This window comes from Parambassis ranga, chromosome 18 (genome assembly GCF_900634625.1).
Source record: "Parambassis ranga chromosome 18, fParRan2.1, whole genome shotgun sequence".
Taxonomy (NCBI): Eukaryota; Metazoa; Chordata; class Actinopteri; family Ambassidae; genus Parambassis; species Parambassis ranga.
Genome location: NC_041038.1, coordinates 13,277,671 through 13,290,170, shown reverse-complemented (window position 1 = coordinate 13,290,170; position 12,500 = coordinate 13,277,671). Strand labels below are relative to the sequence as shown.

Below are 12,500 nucleotides of genomic sequence, written 5' to 3'. Positions count from 1 at the left end.
TCCTCTCTCTTCCTCTGATGGAATGAAGCGGCACATGGAGCTCACACTCTCCCTGTGAACACACACTGTGGGTGTTAATGGCCGCTGCATGGTGAGGGTGTCAGTGAGTGAGTGTGTAGCTCGACCAGCCGATCACTGTCAGCAGCAGGTTTCCTTATTTAAGCTGCTCGTATTCATCAGATAACAGTCCTCCGTCCGTTCTGCTGACCAGCTGCCGGAGGTCTGACCTGTCGGAGCGCTCAGACTCCACCTTCATGACCACAGCTGATCCTCAGCCATCAGCAGAGGAAGTGAAGGCGCCGTGTGCAGAGGAACATGCTGCAGCAGGTTAGCTCAGGTATGACCTGTCAGCTCACTGACGAGGTGATGGAGGTGGCAGGTGAGGCCCTGCAGGGGGGGCAGGTGGAGCACACACCTGATGCACAGAGCTGCACAGACGGAGCCTGAAGCAGAGCCCTGAGGAGGATCACACAGGTTCTCATCAGTCCCTCACAGACTGACTCCGCCCTCTGATCAGACCAGTTCCAGCAGCAACCGTTCTCCCCATGAATGCACTTACATATATTTATATGAATCATTTGTACATGTGCGCGCTGTCAGTGGGTGAGAGGAGGGCAACACCCCGGCCGGGGGTCCAGAATGCTGCTCAGACCAGGTCAGAGTCTGCAGTCCATGAAGGGCTGCTTCATGCCGGTTCCTTCACGTGCTCTTTATGTCACTCGCTGTGTTTCATCACTCACTCGTCTTCATCCAGCAGAACAAAGCTTGAGCTTCATCAGTCTGAGCTGCAGCAGTGACCCAGATGTCAGACGTGTCACCGGGGAGCCCGGAAATCAGACCCCGTCATGACCCAGTTCAGACCTGAAAACGGTCTTTTTATAGTTCTTATATGAACCAGACTCACACAGAAGAGTCCAGTTCTACTGTGTGAAGAGGAAACGGGGAACAGCTTTTATCTGATGGCTGCTCTTCCTGCCCCCATTCAGATCAGGGTAAATCCCATCAGGACACACACACAGACACAGACACAGACACAGTCACAGACACACACAGACACACACACACAGCACTCAGTCTGTAGTTTCAGTCATGTTGTTGAACTTCTCTCCTGTTTTTGTGTTGACACACGTCCTCACTGTAGCTCGTGAATTAAATTTGACTTCAGTGGCCTCACGGCAGGTAAACCTGACTGGAGCTGTGCACGTTAAAGAGTGGAGTGTGTCGCCCCCTGCAGGAGGAATGATGAACCTGCAAACCCTGCTGACAGGCACATGTTAAAACTGCTTCTTATGAAGCAGTTTTATCATTAATTTTTCCCGAATGCTAACCGGAGCACGCCAACCACAGGGACAGCAGCAGCCATGGAGCAAGAGGAAATGCGGAAGTGCGGGGTTGTGCCCCGGAACTTATAGGAAACACACCCTGCCACAATAAAGTGGTGACAGGAAGTGAGATGCTCTATGTTATGTGGGTTACATGTGTCCTCATGTTAGCATCGCTAAGCTAACGCGGATGTTCCTCACACACTGGAAGCAGACAGCTCACACGTGTTTAATCCAGAGAACACTTTATTGATGAACGTTTTTAAAAACAGTGGCGTGTCTTTGAGGGCTGAGCATCCTGCTCAGGTCTGAGGGCGTCACAGAAACAGAGCGGCGAGCGGCCCGCTGACCTGATGACCTCAGAGTGAAAACCTTTATTTAAACCGAAGGAGCAGAGACAGGACAGGCTGCAGTGAACAGGTACAAAATACATATAAATACAGTGCAGCACTCATGAAGACATGAGCACATATAAATAGTGTGTGAGTGTGTTTGTAGACAGGAAGCGGCGGACGCCCTTAAACCCGGCAGGATGAAGAGGAGGATGATGATGTTTGATTGGCGGGCAAACGAAGAAAGCTGGAAGTCCCTGACGTCTACACTGCTTAAAGTGAACATATTAATAAAGAGAAGCGAGCAGAGCTACAGAAACCTCAAAGTTAAAATCCTAAATGCTGAGGAGGTGTCACATGGTTACAGAGGGGGAGGAGCAAAGACCGAAGACAGGAAGTGACAGAGGAGGAGCTGAACACGCTCGTCTCACAGCCCCGTGTCATTGTACGTGGGTGTGACCGCCTTCAGGATGCTCTGTGCGTTCTCCTCCACCAGAGGGCGCCACTTGACCTCTCCTGTCAGCAGCAGGTCGTCTCCGTCCAGAGAGTCGATGAACTGCATCTGCAGGCAGCAGGTCCGTGTTAACTCACACAGCACAACAACACAAACCAAACTCTGACTTCCTGTCACATGGTCAGTCAGTGTGCTCTCATTGGTCCTCTACACACACACACACACACACACACACCCTGTCTGCAGGCAGAGAGCAGGCAGAGTGTGTGTGCAGGATAACTCAGGTGTTCAGACAGAGATCAGCTGCAGGTCAGACAGAGACTCTGAGTGTCGGTCATGTGACTGCTGCTCACAGTGACTCCATCATGGCTCCACCTGCTGGCTGCTGAGGGGGACACAGTGTTTGTTTTTTACTGACCCTTCTTACAGAACGAACTGAATTGGCCTCTGACCTGTTTGCGGACATATTCCACCATGAGGTCCAGCTGTCGCGGGTCTTCACACTGACGGTTGAACAGGTTCCTCCACAGAGCTGCAGCCAGCACGCAGTCATCAGACAGGATCCCCTGAACATGGGTTACATTCATGGAGCTCAGTCAGGAAGCAGAGACAGCACGAACCACCGTCTGTGACGGAGACCCGCTCACAAACTCTGCATCTACAGCAGGTTTTTTTTTACTGTGTAGTGTGTGTCTGTGTGTGCGCGTGTGAGTCTGCGTGCGAGTCTGTGTGTGTGTGTGAGATCTCACCTCATCATATCCAAATATAGCTGCATAGAAAGTTTCAATCATGACCTTCATCCCCTCCTTTCTCTGCGTGGCATCAATCTGCATCATGAAAACACACACAGACAGACACACAGTGTTTGTGAGTATTTCACAGACAGAATGACGACAGCAGAGAATCCAGACTGATTAATAATCACCTGTTCATAGAACACAGACAGTAACACCGTGAAGCCCTCATGGCTGCAGCATCAGTGGGTTAACAGTGGGTTAAAGGTCGGGGAGGAGGTTTGAAAACTCAGTGAGAGTCAGTCAGATTTCAAAGTAAACTCACGCCCTGTTCGCTCGGAGCTCACCCTGAAGCCACGCCTCCAACCAGGCTGTGACTTCGGCCATCATGCACGTACCTCTCTGGTGCTCAGAGCAGGAAGAGCGTGACAACCAGCCAATACTCCTACAGGGTCCACCCAGAGGATTGATGATGTTTTTATGTTTTATAGCTTCAGATGATTCATATTCTTGGTTTTAATGAGAAACTGCCGAACTAATCGGTTGCTATCGGACTGTAAAGAGAAGTTACACTGATTTAACACAAAGTGCATCAGAGTGAGACCTCCTACTGAAATCTCCTATCGATCTGTGTATGACGCCGAGTGCTCCTCCTGATTCAGGACTTTAACGTGAACACACCTCAGAGATGTGAGGTGTATCTGAGGAACACAGCTGTAGCTGCACTGGGACTGACGGAGCTGCAAACGTCAGTGTAAATGTTTGTTCTCCACGACGAGGTCAAAGGTCACCGAGCCACAAAACAAGACTAACATGAGGTCAGCATGAAGTTTAAAGAGTGTGAATAAGGATCTACGTCACAGAATGTACATGCTGAAGGTTCAGTTATGCAGCTGTGAAAACACACACACAGACACAGACACACACAGACACACATACACAGACACAGACAGAGACACACAGACACACACAGACACACACAGACACACACAGACACAGACACACATACACAGACACACACATACACAGACACAGACAGACACACACAGACACACACACAGACACACACAGACACACACACACACAGTAATCCCTTATCTCTGGCCTCTTTCTGTCACACAAAGAAAAGCTGAGGAGCTGCTGAAAGCTGCCGCCACACCTGGACTCACATCTTCACTACTGTCAGAGTCTGATCTGACACGTAAAGGTGTGGCCACAGACACAGACACACACAGACACACACACAGACACACCTGGACTCACACTTTCACTACTGTCAGATCAGACTCTGACTCCCAAACACAAACACTCTTAGACACAACACGACGTCCACGCTGCTCTCCTGGAGGTACCGTATATTCTGGACTATAGGTCGCACAAAGAAAAAAAAATAATTTATACCGGTATAAGGTCGATTATATTTCGTTTTGAGGAGTCACAGTAATAACAATAAGAACAACAGGCTGAACAGGTGCACGGTGTGCTAACGTGACACACTGAAGGCTACATGAAGCATAAACACTCAGCAGGTCCGTCATGCAACATATGAAGAACTGAAACAAAGAACAGAACCAGGTGATCAAACGCTCCATCTCACTCCCTGCATCCATCAACGTCACTTCAACAACTCCGCCAACTCCGGAGGTAGACAAGCCTAGAGCGCCCTCTAGTGGCGGTCAGTGTGAAAATAACAAACATGTCAAATTATATTTTTTCATGTATAGGTTGCATACCCAGCCAAAGGATGAAAACACCATGCTGCAGACACACAGCTAACTACACCACAAGCCAGAGGGTGGAGGCTGGTGGAGCAGCTGGAGGACAATGATCACAGGACAACAATGCACCAACCACATGAGGACGCTCCCTCACCCTCACACAGTGGCCTGAGCTTCCATCATCCAGACACACATGATCACAGCCCGCTCTCCTTCTGAGAGATCGGACCCAGCACACGCTGCAGCCCGGGCCTGAGAGCGTGTGTGATGTCACTTCCTGGAGCTGCTCCACTGACAGAGAATAGAGGAGCGACTCTGTGCGCGGCGTCCGCGGCCAGGCTCGCCCTCCGGGGGTTTGGCGGCACTTCCTGCTGGTTGGCACAATTATGCTGACGTAAAGCGTTAAGTAAACACAACCTGCATCCTGTGCAGCGTGCAGCGGCACGGACAGAAACCCGAGCGCCGCGCTGCGTCAGCCCGAGCGGAAACGCCGCTAACACCATGAATATTTATTCAACATGGTGACATTTAGCTCGGGGGCCAGCTGCTTTACTTTTGTGGTGATTTTGGGTCACGGAGCCGCTTCTGAGGAAACTGAGCTGCTGTGGAAAACGGCTGCCGTCAAACATCACGCTGAAACAACATCATCTGATCCTAAGCAGCGACAGGATGGCGTGAAGGCGCTGAACTCCAGTCTGAGTCATCACTGGAAGCTCACGGTGTTCTGAGGGGTCACACGTAAAATGATTATCTGACTTTAGCTTCTATAAAAAACAATCCGCCTGCCAGCTTAAACATTTTTCTATAAACAGCCTCAGAACTCAGAGATTTTCTGCCTCAGGCTGGAACTGAATGAGTTTAGAGCTACAGAAGAGTCATCGATGAGTAAAGGCCTGACGGGAGGAGAACAGAGTCATCTAGAAAATACACAAAGGAAAAACAACACAACACACAGACAAACACACACAGCTTTGAAGCTGTTCCACCAGAACACACCCTGCTCCTCAGACAGAGGCTGATCATATTAATTAATGAGGATTTCATATTCATGTCATCAACTGTCTGACGGTCCTGCTGCATCATCAACACACAACAGGCAGGAAGTGCGCCCACCGCATCATCAACATATACACACCCAGAACGCTCAGACTTTACCACAGAGACGGAGGTTTTTAAACTATTTAGGTTCCTTAAAGGGATGAATACAGTTGATGTTAATCTGCGTGATCAGAAGGAACACATGAATAATGGGATGTTTTAGTGCTGAGAGGAACCACTGCACACATGTGGTGCATCATCTGTCATCATCTGGGAGGGAGAAGAAATCAAGCTGTGACCCGCCGCCCCGCCGACAGGAAGCTGATGCTTCAGACCATCCTCTCTGCATCAGATTTCGTTGTGATTGCGTCTCTGATGTTTCATTGTGTGTCTGCTGCCCCCTGATGTGATCGGCCGACAGAGAGCAGGTGAAGGCAGCTATATTTAGGAAGCACCAACCCTCTGAGGTCTCACAGGCACGCCGAGCTGTACGTGTCGAGTCATGGCATGTATGTACAAAATGTTGTTGTTACATGACGCCACAAAAACAACACAACTCACCCCCATGATTTTGCTCCTCTGCTCCACGTCCTCCCACATGGAGTGGACGATGTAACGGCACATGAACTTCCCCTCTCGGCCCTCCTGACGCATCCGCACCAAACACATCCTGACAGGGGACACAACGAGGACAGGTTCACATCACACAAACACACACTGAAGAGCGACACACAGTGAAGAAGAGCGACACACACTGAAGAGTGACACACACTGAAGAGTGACACACACTGAAGAGCGACACACACTGAAGAAGAGCGACACACACTGAAGAGTGACACACACTGAAGAGCGACACACAGTGAAGAGCGGCACACACTGAAGAAGAGCGACACACACTGAAGAGCGACACACACACTGAAGAGCGACACACACTCAAGAAGAGCGACACACACTGAAGAGCGACACACACTGAAGAGTGACACACACTGAAGAAGAGCGACACACACTGAAGAGCGACACACACTGAAGAGTGACACACACTGAAGAGTGACACACAGTGAAGAGCGACACACAGTGAAGAGCGGCACACACTGAAGAAGAGCGACACACACTGAAGAGTGACACACACTGAACAGCGACACACACACTGAACAGCGACACACACACTGAACTGCGACACACACACTGAACTGCGACACACACACTGAACTGCGACACACACACTGAACTGCGACACACACACTGAACTGCGACACACACACTGAACTGCGACACACACACTGAACTGCGACACACACACTGAACTGCGACACACACACTGAACAGCGACACACACTGACCACACTGACTTATGATCATGTTTGTAGTTGTATGACGGGCTGATGTGACTGTGTGTGTTCCACTCACCACACGTGCAGCTGTGCGACCAGGAACCAGGAGTTGAGAGTGTCGGGGAGGGAGCATTCTGAAACACAGCGGGTTCATATGAAGTCAGGCGTCTCTCCAACAAGTAAGAAAGACCATTGATGGAATATTGATCAACATAAACTCAGGACTGTTTGATAAACGTCCTGCAGCATGTAGCATTAGCCTGAAGCTACAAGCCAACTCTGCAGTTAGCTGGTGAGCAGCAGCGTGTGCACAGGGAAACCACAGCACTGCACAGAGTCATGTGTGGCTGCTCTGTGTCCCCGACTCTGTTCAGTCAGCAGGGAGACCTCGTCTGGGTTTGTGGCCTCGGGGTCCCGCCTGCTTTTTGCAGATCGTGCGGTCTCGTTGGACTCAACAAGCCGAGACCTTCAGCTCCCACTGGAGGTGGTTCTCAGCTGGAAGAGGGTGAAATGCCCTCTCTGGTGGGGGGTGGTTACTCAGGTACAGCTGGGTTCATCAGTGATGGCGGCTCTGGGCTGATCCAAAAGGCCAGGCCCTGGATTTACTGATCTACTGCCCTTATCTGTGGAGGCAAGCTGTTGAAGGAGAACACGGATACAAGCAGCTGGATTAACTCTTCCTCTGCAGGGGCCGGACTCTCCGCTAGAGGTGAGGTGAGCCAGTCGACTTGGTCCGGGCCTCTTTGGTTAGGGTGTCCCTCAGGCGCCTCCCTGGTAAGGTGTTTCGTGGAGGAGGTCCTGAGGTGGGCCCAGGAGAAGCTAGAGGGGTCCCGTCTCCTGGTTGGGGGAGCTGGCTGGCTGGCTACACCGCTTAGACCGCCGCCCCAGTGTTTAATGTGTTTGTGTATTTTTTACGAGACTGTTACCTCAGACTGGACTGTGTGAGCTGACACTCAGGTTCAGTATCAGAACATCTTTAAAATAATCAGAGGTCCTCACAGCCTCTCAGCTCTCCGAGTGTGTGAACGGGACAAAACACACAGAGAGAGAGTGTGTGTGTGTGTGTGTGTGTGTGTGTGTGTGTGTGAGTGTGTGTGTGAGAGTTTACACTGTGAAAGTGCAGAAACAGCAGAGCAGGGACCCTAACCCTGAGCAGCCACCAGTCTTTCCCTCAGCAGGAGGTTCAGACACACTCTGTGTGTGTGTGTGTGTGTGTTTAAGTAATAATAGTGAGCCAGTGTGTGTCTGTGTGTGTGTGTGTCTGTGGAGGTTCAGACACACTGTGTGTGTGTGTGTTTAAGTAATAATAGTGAGCCAGTGTGTGTCTGCCAGATCGAGAAGTGCCAAATGAATATGTCAGGCAGGTGGTGACAGAGCCTCTGAGCGGCCAACAGCTCCGTTTGGACCGGGACGGACAATTTAACCCTTCACTGAGACTTCCTGTCTGAGAGGAGAGAACGCTGACTCACTGTCGAAGAACTCGTCGTAGTTGATTCTCTCCACGCAGCATGTGTACATGCGCAACGCTGCAATCTTGATTTTCTGTGAAAACAAAACACAAACAGGAAGAACGTCAGCGGCACTCTGACAGACAGAGGACAGGCCAACGATCAGGGACTCAGAGTGAGATGTAAACAGTCAGAACCTGAGGAGTCTTCTGTAAGCATCATACCGAGGAGCAGCTTTAAAGTGTTAGTGTTTGTACTTCCATATGAAAAGTAAAGGTACAAGTATGAGCTCAAGGAGCAACGTGCGGCTCAGCCTCTCTACTCTGTATTTAAAGGATCAGTCCAGACCTGGGTCCATGTCATCCAGTGGTTCTGTGGCTGCAGCACACTGAGGCAGCCTGATGACCCGCTGATGAAGCAGCTCCACCACACCTGCCTGTAGTCAGCTGCAGAGCCTCCATCACAGTGACAGCAGAGCCTCCATCACAGTGACAGCAGAGCCTCCAGAGCCTCCATCACAGTGACAGCAGAGCCTCCAGAGCCTCCATCACAGTGACAGCAGAGCCTCCATCACAGTGACAGCAGAGCCTCCATCACAGCGATGCAGCAGAGCCTCCATCACAGCCTCCATCACAGTGACAGCAGAGCCTCCATCACAGTGACAGCAGGGCCTGCATCACAGTGACAGCAGAGCCTCCATCACAGCCTCCATCACTGTGACAGCAGAGCCTGATGGAGGCTCTGCTGTCACAGTGATGGAGGCTCTGCTCCAACGTGTCACTTCATGACAGACTGAACACAACTTAATGACTCGATCCCACCATGAGTGAAGAGGACACGGAGGACACAGAGGACACAGAGGACAGGGAGACGGAGTCTCAGGCTCTTCACTCATGTAGATGGAGGTGGAGCAACAGAACCAGGGATCATCATCATACAGCAGGCTCTGTGGCTCCACATCAGTCCCAAAGCTCTAATATTTATAAAATAACAAACACGTCAGCTTTAGTTTGCAAAAGTACAACACAACCTCACACGCACCACAACGTCCAGCACATACAGAGCTCCTTCTTACTGAATGATCATCCTCCAATATCTCTCGCTGTAGAATCACTGAGTTAACAATGTAGCTAATGAACAGAACTAGCTCATTATCCACATGATGAGACTGAACAACAACACAACACTGCAGCCGACTCATCAGCAACACACACGCTGAGAACCCTCCTCGGCCTCCACCTGCAGTCTGAGCACACACGTCTTTACGCTCTGGGGTGGAGCATGTTAACCATTCAGTGACAGGATGCAGCTCTGTGCCACTGTCACAGTGTTGTGTTATATTTAGCTTCATCACAAACATGTCCCGCTGGTCCGGATCACATCATCCCGACCCGTGAGTGACAGCTCATACAGCAGCTGTGCGAGCGGAACAGACCTCAGACCCGACCCGACGCCGGGTTCTGTTTTGGTGTTGGTGTGTTTACGTGTTGTGTGGAACATTCCTGGCTGACGGCCTTTAATTTAAACTCCCTGCTGGGAGGTCACAGCTCCGATATCCTCCTCTGACCACACACACAGACACACACACACACAGAGACACACAGACACACAGAGACACACAGACACACACAGACACACAGAGACATAGACACAGAGACGTACACAGACACACACACAGAGAGACACAGAGACAGATACAGATACACACAGACACACACAGACATAGACACAGAGACACACACAGACACACACACAGAGAGACACACACACACAGACACACACAGACATAGACACAGAGACACACACAGACACACACACAGAGAGACACAGAGACACACACACACAGACACAGACACACACAGAGAGACACAGAGACACACACACACACAGAGACACACAGACACACACAGAGACACACAGAGACATAGACACACATAGACACACAGAGACATAGACACACAGAGACACAGACACACACAGACATAGACACAGAGACACACAGAGACACACAGACACAGAGACACACAGACACACACAGACATAGACACACAGACACACACACAGTCAGACACAGTCAGACACAGCGCCACCTGCTGCTTGTTTTATTACATGTTTTCTGTGCATTAACTTTGTGTCACATAACCAGGACAGGTTCAGCCGTCACTGTGTTTGATGACATCAGCACGGTGTCATCATTAACCCTTTAAAGACAGTCAGGTCTTTTCTACTGTCTTACACATCTCAGCATCCTAACTGTCTTCTGCAGGGACTGACCCGATGACAGCAGACTCTCTCCTCACACACACACCACCTTCAGCTGCCACCTGTCCCTCCTGACTCCGCCCTCCTCTCCATCACTCACCCATTTGTTGTATTTGAGCGGCCCGGTGAAACCCATGGCCTCTATGAACTTGGTGAAGGCCCCGACCTCCTCCTCCATGTGCTGGGGCGTCTCCTTCACATTACAGTGCTGAAGGACAGAAACAGAGGAGTGAGAGGAGCTCTGAAATAAACAGACACACACTCTCATTAAATCCACTTCAGTGACGACACACACCTGCACAGCCTGGCCTTTACAGCAGAGAGCAGCTGCTGAGTGAATTCATACAGTGACCTACTCTGAGCTGCATGTTGTCTTCATGCTTTGACAGTTTTATTACCGTCCCCCTTCACCAGGACGTGCAGATGTTTCACTTTAAACCTCTGAAATGTTGCGTTTGCTGCTCACTTTAATCCTGATTTAAAAACACTGACGCAGCTGCAGGGACGTTTTAATTATTACAGAGCAGGCAGAGGGACCTTTAAAGCTACGAACACAAGGGGAGTCAGTGATGTCATCAGCTTTAAACCTGTGTTTAAACAGATCAACAGACTCAACACATAAACACGCTGTAAAGGAAAGAAAAGAGAAATGAAAAAAAGCTAACGTTTCCCATGGTCCTTGAACGCATCGCTTCAGTAGATAACCTCAGTTTAAACTACGTATGTTACAGTTTAAGTGTTTGCTGTCACAAGATTCTGTAAAAGAAACTAAAAGCTCAGCAGGAAGCCATGATGGACTGACACCTGTCACATGACCAACATTCAGAGAGTACCTGTGTGACCTGCAGCTGTCCAGAGCTCGTACAGGACAGCTGCAAACACAAACAGCGGGCAGAGCTGCTGTTTTTTCACTGCTGGTAACATATGTTTAGTTTATTAATGTATTTAACATGTGCTGTTTGTGCAGAGCTGTCGGACTCTGTGTGTGTGTGTGTCCTGTTACCTGTGTGTGTGTGTGTGTGTCCTGTTACCTGTGTGTGTGTGTGTGTGTGTGTCCTGTTACCTGTGTGTGTGTGTGTGTGTGTGTCCTGTTACCTGTGTGTGTGTCCCGTTACCTGTGTGTGTGTGTGTGTCCTGTTACCTGTGTGCTGATGTGCAGCGTCCGACACGCTGCGGAGCAGGGAGAGCAGCCTCGGCCCAGCTGGCAGGCTGCTAAGGGTCTGAAACAGGCGTCCTGATCCAAAGCCTGGAGACACACACAGTTCAGACACACACAGTTCAGACACACACAGTTCAGACACACAACGATAACAGCGAGTGTTCAGAGTTTAACATCAGAACCACAGGATCCATCTTTGTGTCTTTATGTTGGGTTTTTTGACATCACAGTAAAATAAATGTCTGAGTTTTGGGTCAAACATTCTCTCTTCTCTTTTTTTGACTTTTTACTGTCACTGATCACTTTAATGGATCCAACCAGCAGATTAGTGAACACTGACAGGAGCCGAGTGTTTGATGCGGAGCTCCTCTGAGCACAGCTGAGGAAGAACAAACACACTGGAGCTTGATATATGAAGTCTTCTGAACAGTAACCCTGTGGGATCAGTCCACCCCTCAGCCCGGGTAATCCACTAAACACCCCGAACACACACCAGGAGCACAGAATACCCTCATCTTCATCTTCATCATCATCACACCGTGCCCCCCCCCCCCTCTCATGTGCTGTGTGAACTTAGCTCAGCTCCCATTAGCCAGCTAAGCTAACGCTAGCTGTTACCTTCCCGCAGGCGGCTCTGGACGCGGACGCGCGGACAAGGCTCCTGGCGGCGAACTGCAGCGGCCGCCGGTACATGACTGCACG

The 12,500-nt window shown here is 50.2% G+C and overlaps 1 protein-coding gene across 1 annotated transcript; it reads right to left on the bottom strand.

Moving 5' to 3' along the window:
- Nucleotides 1–1,546: 1,546 nt before the first annotated feature.
- Nucleotides 1,547–12,494, bottom strand: LOC114450821 (ubiquinol-cytochrome-c reductase complex assembly factor 1-like). Its single transcript, XM_028429217.1, has 9 exons — nt 12,417–12,494; nt 11,781–11,885; nt 10,740–10,847; nt 8,399–8,471; nt 7,006–7,063; nt 6,160–6,268; nt 2,858–2,935; nt 2,561–2,674; nt 1,547–2,216 (listed from the first exon to the last, which is right to left on the bottom strand). Exons 1-9 carry the CDS (start codon nt 12,489–12,491, stop codon nt 2,082–2,084), a joined length of 855 nt encoding a protein of 284 aa, XP_028285018.1. The 5' UTR covers nt 12,492–12,494; the 3' UTR covers nt 1,547–2,081.
- Nucleotides 12,495–12,500: the final 6 nt, after the last annotated feature.